We start from the raw sequence: 15404 nt of genomic DNA, 5'->3' as shown, positions 1-15404 counted from the left end.
AACAAAGGTTCTCCAATATTAACAGTGAAATAAAGAACTGTGGACATCAAATATTTATGTCAATTTGAACTTATTTTTCGAGAAAATTGTGAGTTATTTTGAAAAAAGTGCTCAAGGGTGTCAATATTTTTGGCCACGACTGTACAGTACGTGATATTTTCATGGACATTTTACATTACATGGAATTACATATTACAAACTGTATTTCACATGTGCGTGGACATGTATTCACATACAATGTGAAGTAAATAGTGTAGAATACATCATTGCTGGATCTGACGGATTGCCGGGACCCATTTTGTAAAACTCCACATACAGTAGGATTGCTCAGGATGTCCAAATGTAATATGTCTATGGCCATGGGTTTCCCACTCGTCTATCATGTATTGCGAACCGTGGTGTCTGTCCGCGCATCTGTCTGTCCCCCGTTTACGGTGCCACTTCCCACACTGCGTTTGAAAAGCGCAACATTCATTTTGAAATGACGGGAGGACAGGCATGAATAACCATTTTGCGGTGGGCGGTATTAAGTAGCTCAGAGCTTTGGCTCTGCTGAAACCAAGAGTGGAACACAATGAACATTTCTAAAGTCTATGAAATAATTTAAATTGATAGATCAACATAAACTTTTCCTGGTACTGGGGATGGGACTCTTTTGCTTGCTTTTCCCCATCACTGGGTACTTTTCCTCGCAATACAGCAAGTCCTCGCTTAACATCGTCCTGTTATCAAGTCGCTGATCTATTGGAGAACATACTCGCTTGAAGTTGTTTTACCTCCAATTTAGTGCTACACTAATGGTTTTCCTCATTTTTTTTTTGTTTTTTTTAAAGCTACATTATAAATCATCCCATAAATACCGGTGTACAAGCCGTAAAGTAAATACTGGTGCAGAAGCCCACCCAGAGGGTTCTGGGCTGAAGTTACTCAGGTGTGCATGAACGGTTTGTGGAACAAGTTGTGGCCTGAACGTGTCAATGACTTGAAAGGATTTAAATATGTTTTCCTTGCGATGAAGGAGGTTATCATGTGCTTGGCCTTTAAAGTGGGTTTTGATGAGGTGCAAGAAGCCGACGTTACACAACTTCTGCAATCGCACGGAGAAACATCGAACCAAGAAAGATCTGAAGCAACTCGAGATGATGAGAAAATAACTAAAAAAAAATCAATTGGAGATGATGATATCCAATTGTTTGTTTAAAATTATACTCCATATGTAAATAATTTATTTTGTCCGACGATAAAAAAAAATTTTCCCTGTAACCTAACCCCCCTATTTACATTAATTTTTGTGGGGAAATTGGATTCGCTTAAAGGTCGTTTCAGTTGAAGTCACACTTCTCAAGAACGTAACTACGACGTTAAACGAGGACTGACTGGGTATTATAGCATGACAATTGTCTCACTACGATATCTATAGTTTTTATGCAGAGACTTTTAATTTATTACGACTTGTAGCAACCCCTCACACCAAGGGTAGTGCTATGCGATACACATTTCTATCTTGAGAATTTGCATGCTCCCCCCCTCATCCCATCCCACCCTGAACCCCAGAGGCTATGGATTTGTAGAGTGCTTAAAACCTTCCCATGCATACCTCGAGTACAACCAGCAGTTTTCAACTCATGTCCAACGGTTTAGGAATGCATTCCAGTCAAACAAACTAACAAACACTTCTCAAACTTGAGCATTCATAGAACACCTTACCCCATGCAGTCTTGGGGGGGGGGGGAGAAAAGGACATAGGAAGGGTTTTTAAACTGTTGCTTTCGGTTTTGCACTGAACAAACAGCTCTAAGCACCACCATATTTGTCTGAATGCAGCTTCTCACAGTTACTCTGCCCTCAGGGCTTGAGACAGCATAAATATTTTGTCCAAGTACTGCTAAAAAGGCAATTTGTGTTCTCCAGTGCTCAAGTGTACAATTCAATTGAAATAAAATGAAGGCTTGAAAGGCTAAAGAAAAAGGAATTCCCCAAGTTTACCGCCGTTGAGGCACCGTCTATTACACCACTATATTTAGCACATAAAATGAGTTATTCGTGCCTGTTGTTTGTGTCCTTTATGACATCCCTAAAAACAATAAGGTTTCTATTTTGAATGATTTTCAATTACATTTGACTGCCAAACAGCCAGGCAGACTAAATAGTTATCTTACCCTGGTCTGCGCGTGTGCACTTGGGACGAGGTTCCGTAAAATTTGCCAAGTTCACAGTCAAAGTACTGCGAAACTGCAGGTTCGTGTTCCAATTCGTGTTCTACAGTGTTCAGAATACAACATTAAATTGAGATAAAGTTGTTCCTCCATCACAGACTTTCGTCTGTAGATAGACAAAGTGAACCAATTGCTTAACCCCACTTTTTGCTTCACGCGTGCAGGGTAATTATGTATAGTGCGTCTCAAGTCAAGGTTTGAAATGACACAATAAGAAAAAAAGAAAAAAAAATCACAATACCCTCTCTAATCTTGTTATAAACTTATATCAATGTTTCAATGGGGCTACAAGGGAGAACATGGTCATAATTACATTTTTCAAAAAACTGGCTTTTGATTCATATATTACCTGTGGCTTCTGCTTGTCCTTCAGTCTCTGCTTCAACTGCTTCTGTTTCCTCGGTGTACACTGTGCCTGCATCCAAACCCCCATCCATTTCCTGCTCGCCAGTCAGTTCTGTGTATCCCCCAGGTGCCCCCTCATATGAATGTCCCTCGCCATACACCGACCCATCAAGTCCAACAGCAGAGTGACCACCACTGTATCCATCAAGCCCACCATCAAAGGCTGGCTGCCCATCAAAGCTATTTGTATTTGTGCCTTCTTCAAAACCTTGCCCCTCGGTGCTGACAAAACTCCCGGGAGTCTCCGTTGTCGCGTACAGACCGGCCTCCAGTGAGCTGAAACGATGTGCTGCCGAAAGCAACTCACGGCTTAAACCAGTCAGAGTGAGTACCAGAGCTTCAAGAACATCAGCCAAAAGTGGTGGTGAGGTGGCAAGGCCTTCTGACGGCGGTCCACAGGCTGCAAGGGCTCGGCGCAACGTCGCACAAGTCGCCTGTGGGAGTCGGCGGCGGGCGGCTAAAAGGAGCTGATGTCGACGTGGAAGGTTGGCAGCACTTGCTCGAAGAGTCTCAAAGTCCCCGATACCCAGTTCACGCCGCAGTGTTCCTGCAAGCCCAGGTGATGCGCCGAGTGCCGTTAGCCAACCAGAGAAATCAGTTCTTGGATCTCGCCACGATCCGGCGTCACCGGCTCCTGTCGAGGTCAATGATGCCGCCGTCGTCGTCCCGCTGTTGCCAACACTGCCAGTGCCTGGCAAAGCTCCACCGGCTCGAGATGGACAAGCCACCGTCGCTATGCATGCCATGGTGACACAATCTCCGACAAATCAATACGCACACAGGGAAGAAGTAACGGTAGCAATCCACCACCTCTGTGTGCAGGTTATCTTCGATTTCAAGATTATTTATTTATTTATAACTGCTAGTGGAAGCCGCATGAATGAAAAAAAAAAATTGCACTGGGTTCATTAAAATTCTATTACAAGTGCAGAAGAAAAAAAAACCTCAGCCGTTTAAGTCCGTTTCATTAATTTGAGCCAGAATTCACTTACTATCACATACAGTGAATTTTAATACAAGGAACACATGTGGAGTGTGTTTTTATCAACAAAACAGACCAATTAATTATATCTGTCGCGATCATGCAGGGTGTGGCGGACACCTCTTCCGACTGGACGATGTAAAATGTGATCTTAAGAAGAAAAAAATTCGGTTTTTCTGAGCCAACCTCACTGCCACTCTGTAAACAGGTCAAAGGAAGCAGAAGCACAAATCATCTCTGGCGGTGAGTTTCAAAAGGACAGCAAATCAGCAATCCGATGAGCTCTGCAAGAGAGGAGGTGGTGCGGGGTTGGGAGAGGGAAAAGAGGTGTACGAGTGAGTCGTCTCAATCATCACCAATGATCATTGCTTCTGAGATCAACTTGATGAGTGATGTTGATTGCATTTGGAAACTATACAACGACGAGATCAATCATTTTCGAATGCCTGCACATGCAACCAGAGAGTTGGTGTCAAAGCCACCCAATGCTCGCCTGTTTATGCATTTATCGTTTTTAAAAGACTAGTCTAATTATATTTTCAATAAAGCATTGGAGTGAAGTCTGATCCAAATAATTTTAAAGCAATATATGTATTTGTATGTTGTAATCAGTAAAAAAATAGTGTGGTAGATAAAAACATTAGAAAGGAAAAAACTTCAACGTTGATGTGCTACAAAAAAGTTAAGTTCAAAACAGGTCAAAAATTTAAAACATTTGAAATTATTTTTTAATTTCAACTTCACGACATCAATAATATACCCCAAAGTAACCACCATGCCAAATATCAGCATCCTCGTTCACATATTAAATGAATGGCAAGCTTCTAAATAACTTGCACCAAAAACTTTAACATTTTCACGCTGTCGCCGACGCTCACGCCGGGGGTATCACTATAGCTCTCTGTTCTTCGAACAGGCGAGCTAATAACAGTATACACACGCAATTAGGCTCCAAGTAAACATTCAAGGGATGGAATCAGAGTATTTGCTTAGAGCCTGGTGTTTGCTCAGTGGTTAGAGTGGCGGCTTGGGATCCTCGGGTCCTGAGTTGGTGTTGGCTCAGTGGTTAGAGTGGCGGCTTGGGATCCTCGGGTCCTGAGTTGGTGTTGGCTCAGTGGTTAGAGTGGCGGCTTGGGATCCTCGGGTCCTGAGTTGGTGTTTGCTCAGTGATTAGAGTGGCGGCTTGGGATCCTCGGGTCCTGAGTTGGTGTTGGCTCAGTGGTTAGAGTGGCGGCTTGGGATCCTCGGGTCCTGAGTTGGTGTTGGCTCAGTGGTTAGGGCCCTGTCACATCTTGACGTTTCAGCCAGCAATGGCAACGTATAAAAATGTATGTAAAACATTGGCGTACGCTGAAATTTTGATGTTTGTTTTTTTTTAAGTTTTGGGCGTATTCATAACATGTTGGTCGTATGCATAACATATTAGTAAGGGGCACAGAACGTTTCGTTGTGTTATTGATAACTTTTACCAACGAATGCTTAGCCTGTTGTCGGCGTTCACAACCTATGCCCAACGATAGTTTAACTTTCGCATAGCACGCTAAACGTATCGCCAGCGAACTCGTGGCGTAGCCTGTTAAGAACCTGCCAGACGCCGATTTAAATCATAACTGCCTGAGAATTTGAAGTGTCAACATCGGTCACACCTTGACGATTTTGCCAGCGTATGCCGACCTATGAAAAATGTGTCTAAAACTCTAGGCGCACGTCAAATACGGTATAGGAAAGTTGTGTATACGTTAAGAGTAGGCTGGAAAACAATGAAGTACGCTGTCATATTCCGTGGTACATCTAGTACGTCGTGAAATTTCAAGCATGCTGAAAATTTTACGACGTACTCAGCGTATGGCTAACACGTTCCGCATGCGTTGTCTTATGTTCCTGGCACGCTCCGCGATCGTTTACACACGACGGACATACGTTCCTTGTAGGTTACTCATAAGTCGAAACACGTCAAGGTAATATTTAACATACCCGAAACCTAATTTTCAACCAATGGGTAACGTCCTTTTAACCTATGAGTAGCGTGCTCTGAAGCTATGTTTAACGTGCTTGAAACCTATGAGTAACGTGCATTGAACCTATTTGTAACTTGCCTTCAACCAATGACTAGCGTGCTGTGAACCTATGAGTAACGTGCGTTTAACCTATGTGTAGCATGCTTTGAACCTAAGTATAACGTGCTTCTAACTTTTGAGTAACATGCTATGAACCTATGTGTAACGTATCTAAAACGCACATTGTCGTATGTAGACGAATTAGATTGACGTCTTCCGGACGACCACAGAACTTACTGAACGTGTTTCTAACTTACATCTACCATGTAATGGCGTATTGGCAGCGTAAAGGGGAATTGGTATATACAAATGGGCTTCACAAGAGGAACCCGTCATTGTTCCAGACTCCATGTTGAGTAGATGTCAATGCCAGTAGTATCAGTAGTAGTAATACTATTAGTAGTAGTTGGTGTGCATGACAGTAGTAATAGTAGTAGTAGTTGTATTGGTAGTAGTAGTATGTCTGTCAGTAGTAGTATGTGAGCGTGATGGGGAGGGTGTGGGTGATGATGGATCCTCTTATCGTCCACGAATCGGAGACGACTTTGCACCATTGTTCGATGTTCTTTTCGGCTAATTTTTTTTCCTCATTCCCACGATGAAATATTTCTTTGTTTTACTTTTTAAAGTATTAAAAACGACTTAGACAAATGCATAATGTACTCGTAATGAACACAGAACGCTTCGATAACTTATAGATAAGTTATACCAACGATTGTTTATCGTGTTTTAGTCGTCCACAACCTATGCCCAACGATAGTCCAGCGTATGCATCGCATAATAATTCCCGATCACGTTATTCATAGGTTATTAATAAGTCACGGGTACCCTAAACATTACTTTGATGTGTTTCGACAAATGAGGAACTTTCAAGTAACATGTTGCAAAGTGTGAACAACGTTCGTGTAGCGTGCTTACAAAACGTTACTCATAGGTTAGAAATAAGTTTCGGGTACGCGAATGTTACCTCTACGTGTTTTGACTTATGAGTAACATACAATTAACGTGTCAACGATCGCATAACGTGCCTACTACTTGTGGCCAGCGTAGCGGAACGTGTGAGCCAAACGCCGAGTACGTCGTAAAATTTCAAGCATGCAAAATTTTTGGACAACCAAAAAAGTACAACGTTTTAAACCAGCGTAATACGACCTATGGTAGTGTTTTTCAGCGTGCACCTAACGTACACAAAACGTACCCATAACGTATTGGACGTGTGCCAGCGTTTTAGACAAATTTTTCATAAATCGGCATATGCTGGCTAAATCGTCAAGGTGTGACAGCCCCTTTAGGGTGGCGGCTTGGGATCCTAGGGTCCTGAGTTGGTGTTGGCTCAGTGGTTAGGTTGGCGGCTTGGGATCCTCGGGTCCTGAGTTGGTGTTGGCTCAGTGGTTAGGTTGGCGGCTTGGGATCCTAGGGTCCTGAGTTGGTGTTGGCTCAGTGGTTAGGGTGGCGGCTTGGGATCCTGGGGTCCTGAGTTGGTGATGGCTCAGTGGTTAGGGTGGCAGCTTGGGATCCTAGGGTCCTGAGTTGGTGTTGGCTCAGTGGGTAGGGTGGCAGCTTGGGATCCCAGGTTCCTGAGTTGGTGTTGGCTCAGTGGTTAGGGTGGTGGCTTGGGATCCTAGGGTCCTGATTTGGTGTTGGCTCAGTGGTTCGGTTGGCGGCTTGGGATCCTACGGTCCTGAGTTGGTGTTGGCTCAGTGGTTAGGGTGGTGGCTTGGGATCCTAGGGTCCTGATTTGGTGATGGCTCAGTGGTTAGGTTGGCGACTTGGGATTCAAGGGTCCTGAGTTGGTGTTGGCTCAGTGGTTCGGGTGGCGGCTTGGGATCCTAGGGTCCTGAGTTGGTGTTGGTGGCCATTACAGATCCAACCATGGCTTCTGGCAAGAATTGTGTCGGTCATGTGCCTCGTTCATTCATTCATTCGTTGTTGGCGCTTGCTTCCAGTACAATCACAACTGTGATTAAATGTACACAGAGATTTGACAATGGCACACTACCCGTCACACACAAACACGTTTGCAGGTACTCGTGTTTAATCATTCTGATGGTTGAGCCAGAAGCAAGCCCTTTTAAAAAAGGTCAAAGGTCACCATTTTCAACAAACTGCTGCTCTGACCTTTCAGACCCGTACTCGAACACCAGCTCACGTTAGCCAAGTGCGAGTTTTAAGTTTCTTGAAAATCGTGACCTTTGACCTTTGACCTTTGAAGAAGATGAACTCCTCGCACCTGCAACATCAAAACGGATGATCGTCCCCGGGTCACGTGACGAACGGGTTATAAACAAGCATCCGAACCGACTCAACGGGACTCGAACATGGACGGTGCTGCTGCTGCTGCTGCACTGAACGACTGATGAAAAGATAATCACACACATGCTCTGATGGGAACGAGGTGCCGTTTACCATGATGATGCCCATCGGTGTCCTCGTTCCTGGAACTGCTTGGAGTTTTAAGCTTTTTGTATGAAATTCCAAGAATACTGGAACAGAGAGGAGTTTGATCTGCGAGCGGGAGCTCAACGAGACCCCCGAACACCGGAAAGCTCGAGGCTGCGGCCTCCGCACAGCGCCAGCACCAACAGGAAGATAGGTGGTTCTTCTTCTCCTTATTCTTTTTCTTCTTCCTATTTCTTCTTCTTCTTCTTCCTATTTCACCACCTCTTCTTCTTCTTCTTCTTCTTCTTCTTCTTCTTTTTTATTTTATTAATGCCGATTTCAAATCAGTGAGGCTCTATATACACCACGCTCCCAAATATACTAATGGCGTTGGATGAATTTGTATAGCCCTTTGATAATCCGATATTGATTTCCCTCTCTCTTTTAAAATCGCAGGAGGTTCTTCTTTTTCCTCATATGTCTCCTCGTCTTCTTCTTCCTATTCCATCTCTTCTTCTGCTGCTTCTTCTTCTTCTTATTTCACCTCTTCTTCTTCTTCTTTATTTTATTAATGGCGATTTCAAATCAGTGTGGCTCTATATACACCACGCTCCCAAATATACTCATGGCGTTGGATGAATATGGATAGCCCTTTAATAATCCGATATTGATTTCCCTCTCTCTTTTAAAATCGCAGGAGGTTCTTCTTCTTCTTCCTCATATTTCTCCTCGTCTTCTTCTTCCTATTCCATCTCTTCTTCTGCTTCTTCCTATCCACCTCTTCTTCTTCTTCTTCCAATTTCTACTCTTCTTCTTCTTCCTATTTCATCTCTTTATTTTATTAATGGCGATTTCAAATCAGTGAGGCTCTATATAGACTACTAAAGGCCCAAATATACTAATGGCGTTGGATGAATTTGGATAGCCCTTTAATAATCCGATATGGATTTCCCTCTCTCTTTTAAAATGTCAGGTGTTTCTTCTTCCTCATATTTCTCCTCGTCTCCTTCTTCCTATTCCATCTCATCTTCTTCTTCTTCTTTCTCTTCCACCTCTCCTTTTTCTTCTTCTTCTTCTTCCTATTTCACTTCTTCTTCTTCTTTATTTTATTAATGGCGTTTTCAAATCAGTGAGGCTCTATATCCACCACTAAAGGCCGAAATATACTAATGGCGGTGGATGAATTTGGATAGCCCTCTCTCTTTTATAATCTCATGGCCACCTTTGCAGAATCAGGGAAGGTTCTGATTCAAAAGACGGAAAATGAGCGGAAGATCAGACGTTCCAAACCCTCCCCCCACCCTCCACCTCTTCTATTATTTGGAAGAGACAGACACACTCTGGGTTCATCATGAAGGGGCATTTTATAAAAACACGTGGTGGTGCATCTCTTCAGGTTCCCAAGACATTTCACAAATCCAGGACGGGTGGCACCCAATCCTGCAGAGATAAGAATCGCTTGAATCTGATCCTGAAGAGAGCTACCTGGTCTTTGCAGGAGAGCTGGTGGAACGACCATTAAACCTTCATCCTGCCACTAAACATTTCCTTAATGTTGGAGTCCCACTGGGATTGTCATGGTTTTTTTTTTTCATTCTGAACCTTGACCAGACTCACTATTTCAGACTGGCCCAGGGGGATTGGGGGTAACGTCCTGGGGTAACCCGCCGCATGCCTCGTTTCCCCCAGTGCCCACATGAGCTGGGATCCGACGCAGGTCGACCATTGTGATCGGACGCGATACCTCAAGAACCAAGTCATATCTGCGTCCGTCATGTAGGGATTCCAATGCCTTTCGGGCGGAAAGGGGGATCAGAAAAGATCATGACACCGAGTGGATGAAAATCAATGACCCATTCCGGCGCTAACATGATGGCGAAGAGTTCAGCAGAGAACGCCGATAGGTGATCAAAAGGCCTCATCGCCTTGGTCACCTTAACATCGGGGATGCATCTTGCTGCAGCTGTTCGTCCGAGGGAAGGGACTTTGGAGCAATCTGTACAGACGTGGAGAGATTGGCTCCACATCCAGTGGATATACAGTACTCGAGCACCTGGTTGCAGGATAATGAAGGGATGTCCTTTTCGATTTTTTCCCCCCATAAGTCAAGATGAATTCCAGACAAGCCAAATTGGAACTGCTTTGACAAGATTTATGGAAATGGAGTCAGACCCATTTGTTGGGCTGCCCTCCTACAGGCTAGAACGGAGGGAGGAGAATTTGGGTTTTTACCCTGCTTATGGCATTCCCAAAAGTGTGAAAATGACTTTAACTGGATGGTTGGCCCCGGAAGATAGAGTTTTTGTCCACAGCATTTCAGCCGAGATACTTCCCAGCGGAGGGACAGGGGTATCTCACCGGCCTCCACCAGCAGGGCAGAGACTGACGTGCTGGCAAAACCACCCAAACAGACTTGGAGGGCTTTATCTTGATTGGCTTCTAGTTTTCTGCGGTTGGTTTTTGACATATCTGAAAAGACCTGAAAACCATAGACGAGATGGGAGTGGATAAGGGCTTTTTACTGAAGAAGACTTTCCTGATGAGCTCCCCCAGGATGTACCAGAGAGACTTCAGATTAAATTCAGGCCCTCTGTGCATTTGAAGGCCAGCTTCGTTATGTTGGGGCTCCAAGTTAACCCCTTGTCAAAACAACTTCTGAAAATGACAAATTTAGATTTGGTGCCAGACAACTTGAACCCCCATCTTTGGGCCCACTGCTCCATTAAGCAGATGTCATCCTGAAGTCTTCTTGTGGAAAAAGCGAGGTTTATGCTCCGCGCCCACAGGACTATGTCATCCGCAAATAGCAGTATCTTGCCATGGAGTCCCAAAAAGGGAGGCTACATCATTACTCGTTATATTGAAGAGCGTCGGGCTTAGACTACTACCGTGAAGGATGCCATCTTTCAATTGAAAAATGGGAGAGAGACTATTCCCTGCCGAGCCAAGTCTTACCTGAAATGACCCGTTGGACAGAAATTCCCAGATCCACGAGAACATCTTGCCCCTTATACTGAGATGGTGTAACTTGTGAAGGAGGCCTTCTTTCTAGACTGCGTCGTTAGCTTTATGAATGTCAAGGAAAACACCGAGGAGCGACTCCTGATGGTTAAGGGATTTCCTGGCCTCGTTAGCCAGCACGACACTTGTGATCAATGGCTGAACGACCCTTTCGGAATCTGCTCTGGGCTTCGGACGGCAAGTTATTACTTTCGAGGAAGAAAAGCAACCGATTGTTGACCATCTTCTCCATTAGTTTGCTTACTACTGAAATGAGGGAAATTGGGTGGGAAGAACATGGGTTTCTGGGATATTTTCTGGATTTTGTAATCGGAATGACTATGGATCGTTTGCAGTCACGAGACAGTCCCCTGAGAGACCAAACCTCATTGTATAGCTCAAGGAACTTGCCAAACACCTTGTCACTCCATGTGCCTGAACATGAGGAGGGATGAGTGGACAGGGCCAGGACTGTTGTGGACTGTTCTTGGCGTTTTGCATGGTTTTCCTAATTTCCCAGAGAGAAAAGTTGAGATTTGAGTGGGGAATGGACAGTGTGGCGGTCATTAAGGATGTCTCTGTGTTTATTCCCAAACTTGAGTTCGGCCGATTTGGGACCATTGTCGGTGATATTTTCTCCGATGAGGTCAGAGAAATGTTTGCCAAGGGCTTCAGCCTTTTCCTTGTCAGAGGATGAGGTTTCATTGGGGGTCACAAGCATAGGGATGACCCTTCCACCCTCTTTAATCCCATTTCTAAATTTCACTCTTCTCCAAATGCCTTGAAGAGGAGTGTCTGGGTTAATGGATGAACAGTAGCGGCGCCAAGAGGCCGTCTTTGCCGTTTTGATGATCCGTTGAGCCTGTGCTCTTTTCCTTTTGTATTCGATGACGTCCTCGATCATTATGGGGATTTCCTTACTTTATTGAGGGCAACCCTCCTTTCATGAATCGCTTGTGTGCATGTGACATTAATCCTCATCTTTGACGCTTCTTCTTTTAACACTGAAATAGTCTGTTTTCTTTCAATTACTCAGCCAAATAATCCAATACTAATATTGTTGTGGGCCGGGTATCGGCAGGGAGCACGACCGCTAGATAGAGCAGTAGAGTCGGCTCCAATGAACACCCAGAATCTAGATCGTACCTTTCCGATAACTCCGAAGGTGCGGGTCCATTACAGGACCGTGAATCGTCAATTGGTCAACCGTGTGGGACGGTTATTTGCCGAACTTCAAAATACCTAGAGGCCCACGTGGCGAGCTACCGAGGAATTCACACCCTCGACGGAGCTCGAACGGGACGAGCCGTTGCCGTGCTCGACCCGTGCGTAACCTGAGCGGATGATTACCGAGGTCCCGTCGGTCCAAATGCACAACTACGGCAGCAATGGCCTTTTTAATCCCCCAACACGCGCCATGGTGAACCAATGAAGGAAAGGACAAGGACGAGCTGAAACATTCAACAAATGGGTATTTATTTACAATAGGGGAGAGGGAACACACAAGGAGCAGAGTTAAACCGACTAAAAGAAATGCAAGTATGTACAAGGCACTTAAACAATTCTACTTGAAGACGGGCCCACAGACACACACACGCACACACAAATACCCAAAAGAAGTGATGGCCGCGGCCTTTATTCAGCCCTTCAGCTCGGGAGGGAAGGTGAGCCGAAGGGGAGAACCTGTCTCGCACCTCCCCGCCTCGTGCAGTTTTTGATGATCCAGTTCGGCAGGATTCAAACCCGCGACACAATGCATTGATGGACGCCAGCCGACGCGATGGTGGACCAGACAGAACGCTGGCAGGCAAGACGAGACGACCAGGCGATGAGGCTCACAGGGCGACCAGACGACGAGACCTTGACATTCTCCCCAGACAGAACACCCCGAACACTTCTTCACCCCTTCTCCAGAGGGGAGGAGACGCCTCCTCGGACCCGCTCTCGCTCACTGGATAGTTTTGGCGCGCAAATGTGCTCGTCACCCCCGTGATTGGCCAAAAGGGGTGCCAAGTCCGCTGATTGGACCGGAGGGCGTGGCGGCCATCACGGCGGGCCGCCCCTCAAACAGGGAGAGTAACATTGTCCTGTGTGGGCTGCGCTCATTGGCCGACTGACGGCAACCTTGCTCGCATTCCCCTGATTGGTCGAGAGCCGCCGCAAGGTCCCTCCTTCAACTCTGCCCACCGTGGGTGCTATGACGTCGGGTTGAGGAAGTGAGGTGAAGGCATGTTGTTGTTATTATAAGTGTACAAATCCTATCTATAAAATAACCTCGCAGCGCATGCACACTTAATTCCCGTTAGACATAGGGGAAAGGGAGCTATCTATCCACATGTACTTATCGAAATAACTGAGCTATGGGGACCTGAATGTTGAGTGCTCATGGCTTCCAGATTCGCAACAATATTACTTCATGTCTTCACATTATCATCACCATTTAATACTCATCTTATAATCAGGGGTTCACATAGTTTTTAAAAATGAGATTCTCCATTGAGTACCAGCAGAAATGGTTCGGTACTCACGGAAAAATTTTTTTGTCAGCTTTGAGTGTGCTCGTCTACTTTCCCAATCGCCACTCCGATTTTTAATGCGCCTCTCAGCTTTTTATGCATCTGACTCCTCTGCAAGTGGTCTCTCAGAAGGTTCACTCCCGACGAGACACTCGCAAACCGCTCTGTTTTCATTCTGGATGCTCCTGAGCCCCCTCTTCTTCCTCTTCGCGAGCGTGTTCTCCTTCAATGTTTTTAATTTTTTTTTTAAATCTTAAAAGTTATAAACTTACAATATAGTTTATAAATTATATCGTTGTAATTTATAAACTTAATTTTGTACATTTAAATTTTGAAAATCACTGTAAATCAATAACCAGGATTCTCACGGAAGAATCTTCTCTGCACTCGATGAGAAAAATCTTCCATCAAAAGCCTGTGTTGTGCTCGTACGCTTTGGAGCTTTCTGGACATCTTTGACGGACGCATTTAGTTTTTTTGTTTTAACCATGCATGAGTACCTGAGTACCAGTTACGAGAACCGCTGTTTATAACTACTCTTTATATTTCCATCATTCCTGTGATCGACTCCCCATGGATTAACGATTGTTCTTTCATATCTCCAGCTCCACCTTAATACTTGCACCTTATCGCGAAGGGATTTTAAAATCTTATTTCTCAAATAATGAGCGCGTCATCGCATTGCTCGAAACGTTCAAACGACAGTACATGTTGTTTTCCTTCATCCTCACAATCCACATTTATTACCGACTAGCAAATAGTACAACCCGTCGCTTCGCTGACCGGGGTGGGGGAGGGGGGGAGGGGAGGGTATTAAAGAGGGGGGTTGAGAGAGGAGGCAGGAGGGAAGGGAAGCAAGGAAGGTGGAGGAGGTGGGGAGAGCTATGCCTCACCAAACCTTGCTATACCACGGGAGGGGGGGGGATGCGAGTAGGGTGTGTGTGTGTGTGTGTGTGTGTGTGTGTGTGTGTGTGTGTGTGTGTGTGTGTGTGTGTGTGTGTGTGAGTGAGTGAGTGAGAGAAAAAAAAAACCACAAAAAAAAACAGAGAGAGAAAGGTGAGGGGTGGAGGTGAGGTTAGCAAAGAGAATATGTTTTGTTTAATGACCGAACACACACATAAAAAAAACAAACTCATGTCAGAACAGCTGCACACACAATGACACAACAGAGTATAAAAATGTAATCTGCTGGCAAATCTGCAAAAACTTGGATATCCCAGATACAGAAAATTTGTGGGAACATGAACCAAAAGTAATCACTGAAAACATGGAAGTACCGACTGCTCACGTACAAACAAATGATCCCAACAAGCATGAACATCGAAAACAAAGTGTTGCAACCAGATATCATACTTAGGTACAAAAAAAGGAGAATGCAATGCTGATTGAGGAGTTAATACCACTGATTTTGGAGTAAACAATGCAGAAATCAAGAAAATGACCAAACACCAAGACCTCAAGAATGAAATGGGAAGATCCTGGAAGCTGAAGAATGACAAAGTTGTACCAGTGATAGCTGGACCTCCAGGAATGATGACAAAGAACCTCACAGAGATATTAAACATGAGGACAGTACCCCTGGGCGCTCACCTGGTCGTGGCTGGATAAGATAACCTGGCAACCACTGGTAGGTATGGATGACCCACAAAATGTATAACAAAGAAGAAAGTAAATACCAATGGATTAATTTTTTTAAGCCATGAACAAACCTTGGTACATCACGGGTGATAAAGGTTGTGGTCAAGTTTCATCGGAATTGTGTGTGTGGCTTCAGAAAAGAAAGTAAATGCATATATTGGGGGGCAACCACCCCCCCCCAACCTCATAGAACTCCTTAGACCCCAATTTT

The 15404-nt window shown here is 44.8% G+C and overlaps 1 protein-coding gene across 5 annotated transcripts in view; it reads right to left on the bottom strand.

The window, feature by feature from the left end:
• LOC147024213 (uncharacterized) overlaps positions 1-8338 on the bottom strand; it is a 44474-nt gene extending 36136 nt beyond the window's left edge. The window contains exons 1-2 of one of the 5 annotated variants that reach the window (XM_085883892.1): positions 8067-8338; positions 2566-3887 (exon numbers count right to left, since the gene is read on the bottom strand). In XM_085883892.1, the coding sequence (XP_085740018.1) occupies positions 2566-3367 (802 nt within the window). In that variant the 5' untranslated portion in view covers positions 3368-3887; positions 8067-8338. Of the gene's footprint in view, positions 1-2565; positions 3888-8036 lie in introns of all 5 variants that reach the window. The other 4 variants (XM_085883893.1, XM_085883891.1, XM_085883890.1 and 1 more) reach the window with 4 other exon arrangements.
• Between the last annotated feature and the right edge of the window lie 7066 nt (positions 8339-15404).

The sequence above is a fragment of the Eptatretus burgeri genome, chromosome 6 (genome assembly GCF_056783735.1).
Source record: "Eptatretus burgeri isolate ZD-2024b chromosome 6, Ebu_testis_v1, whole genome shotgun sequence".
In the NCBI taxonomy this organism is placed as follows: Eukaryota; Metazoa; Chordata; class Myxini; order Myxiniformes; family Myxinidae; genus Eptatretus; species Eptatretus burgeri.
Note: the sequence above shows the minus strand (reverse complement) of the source record. Positions and strands in the feature narration are given on the sequence as shown.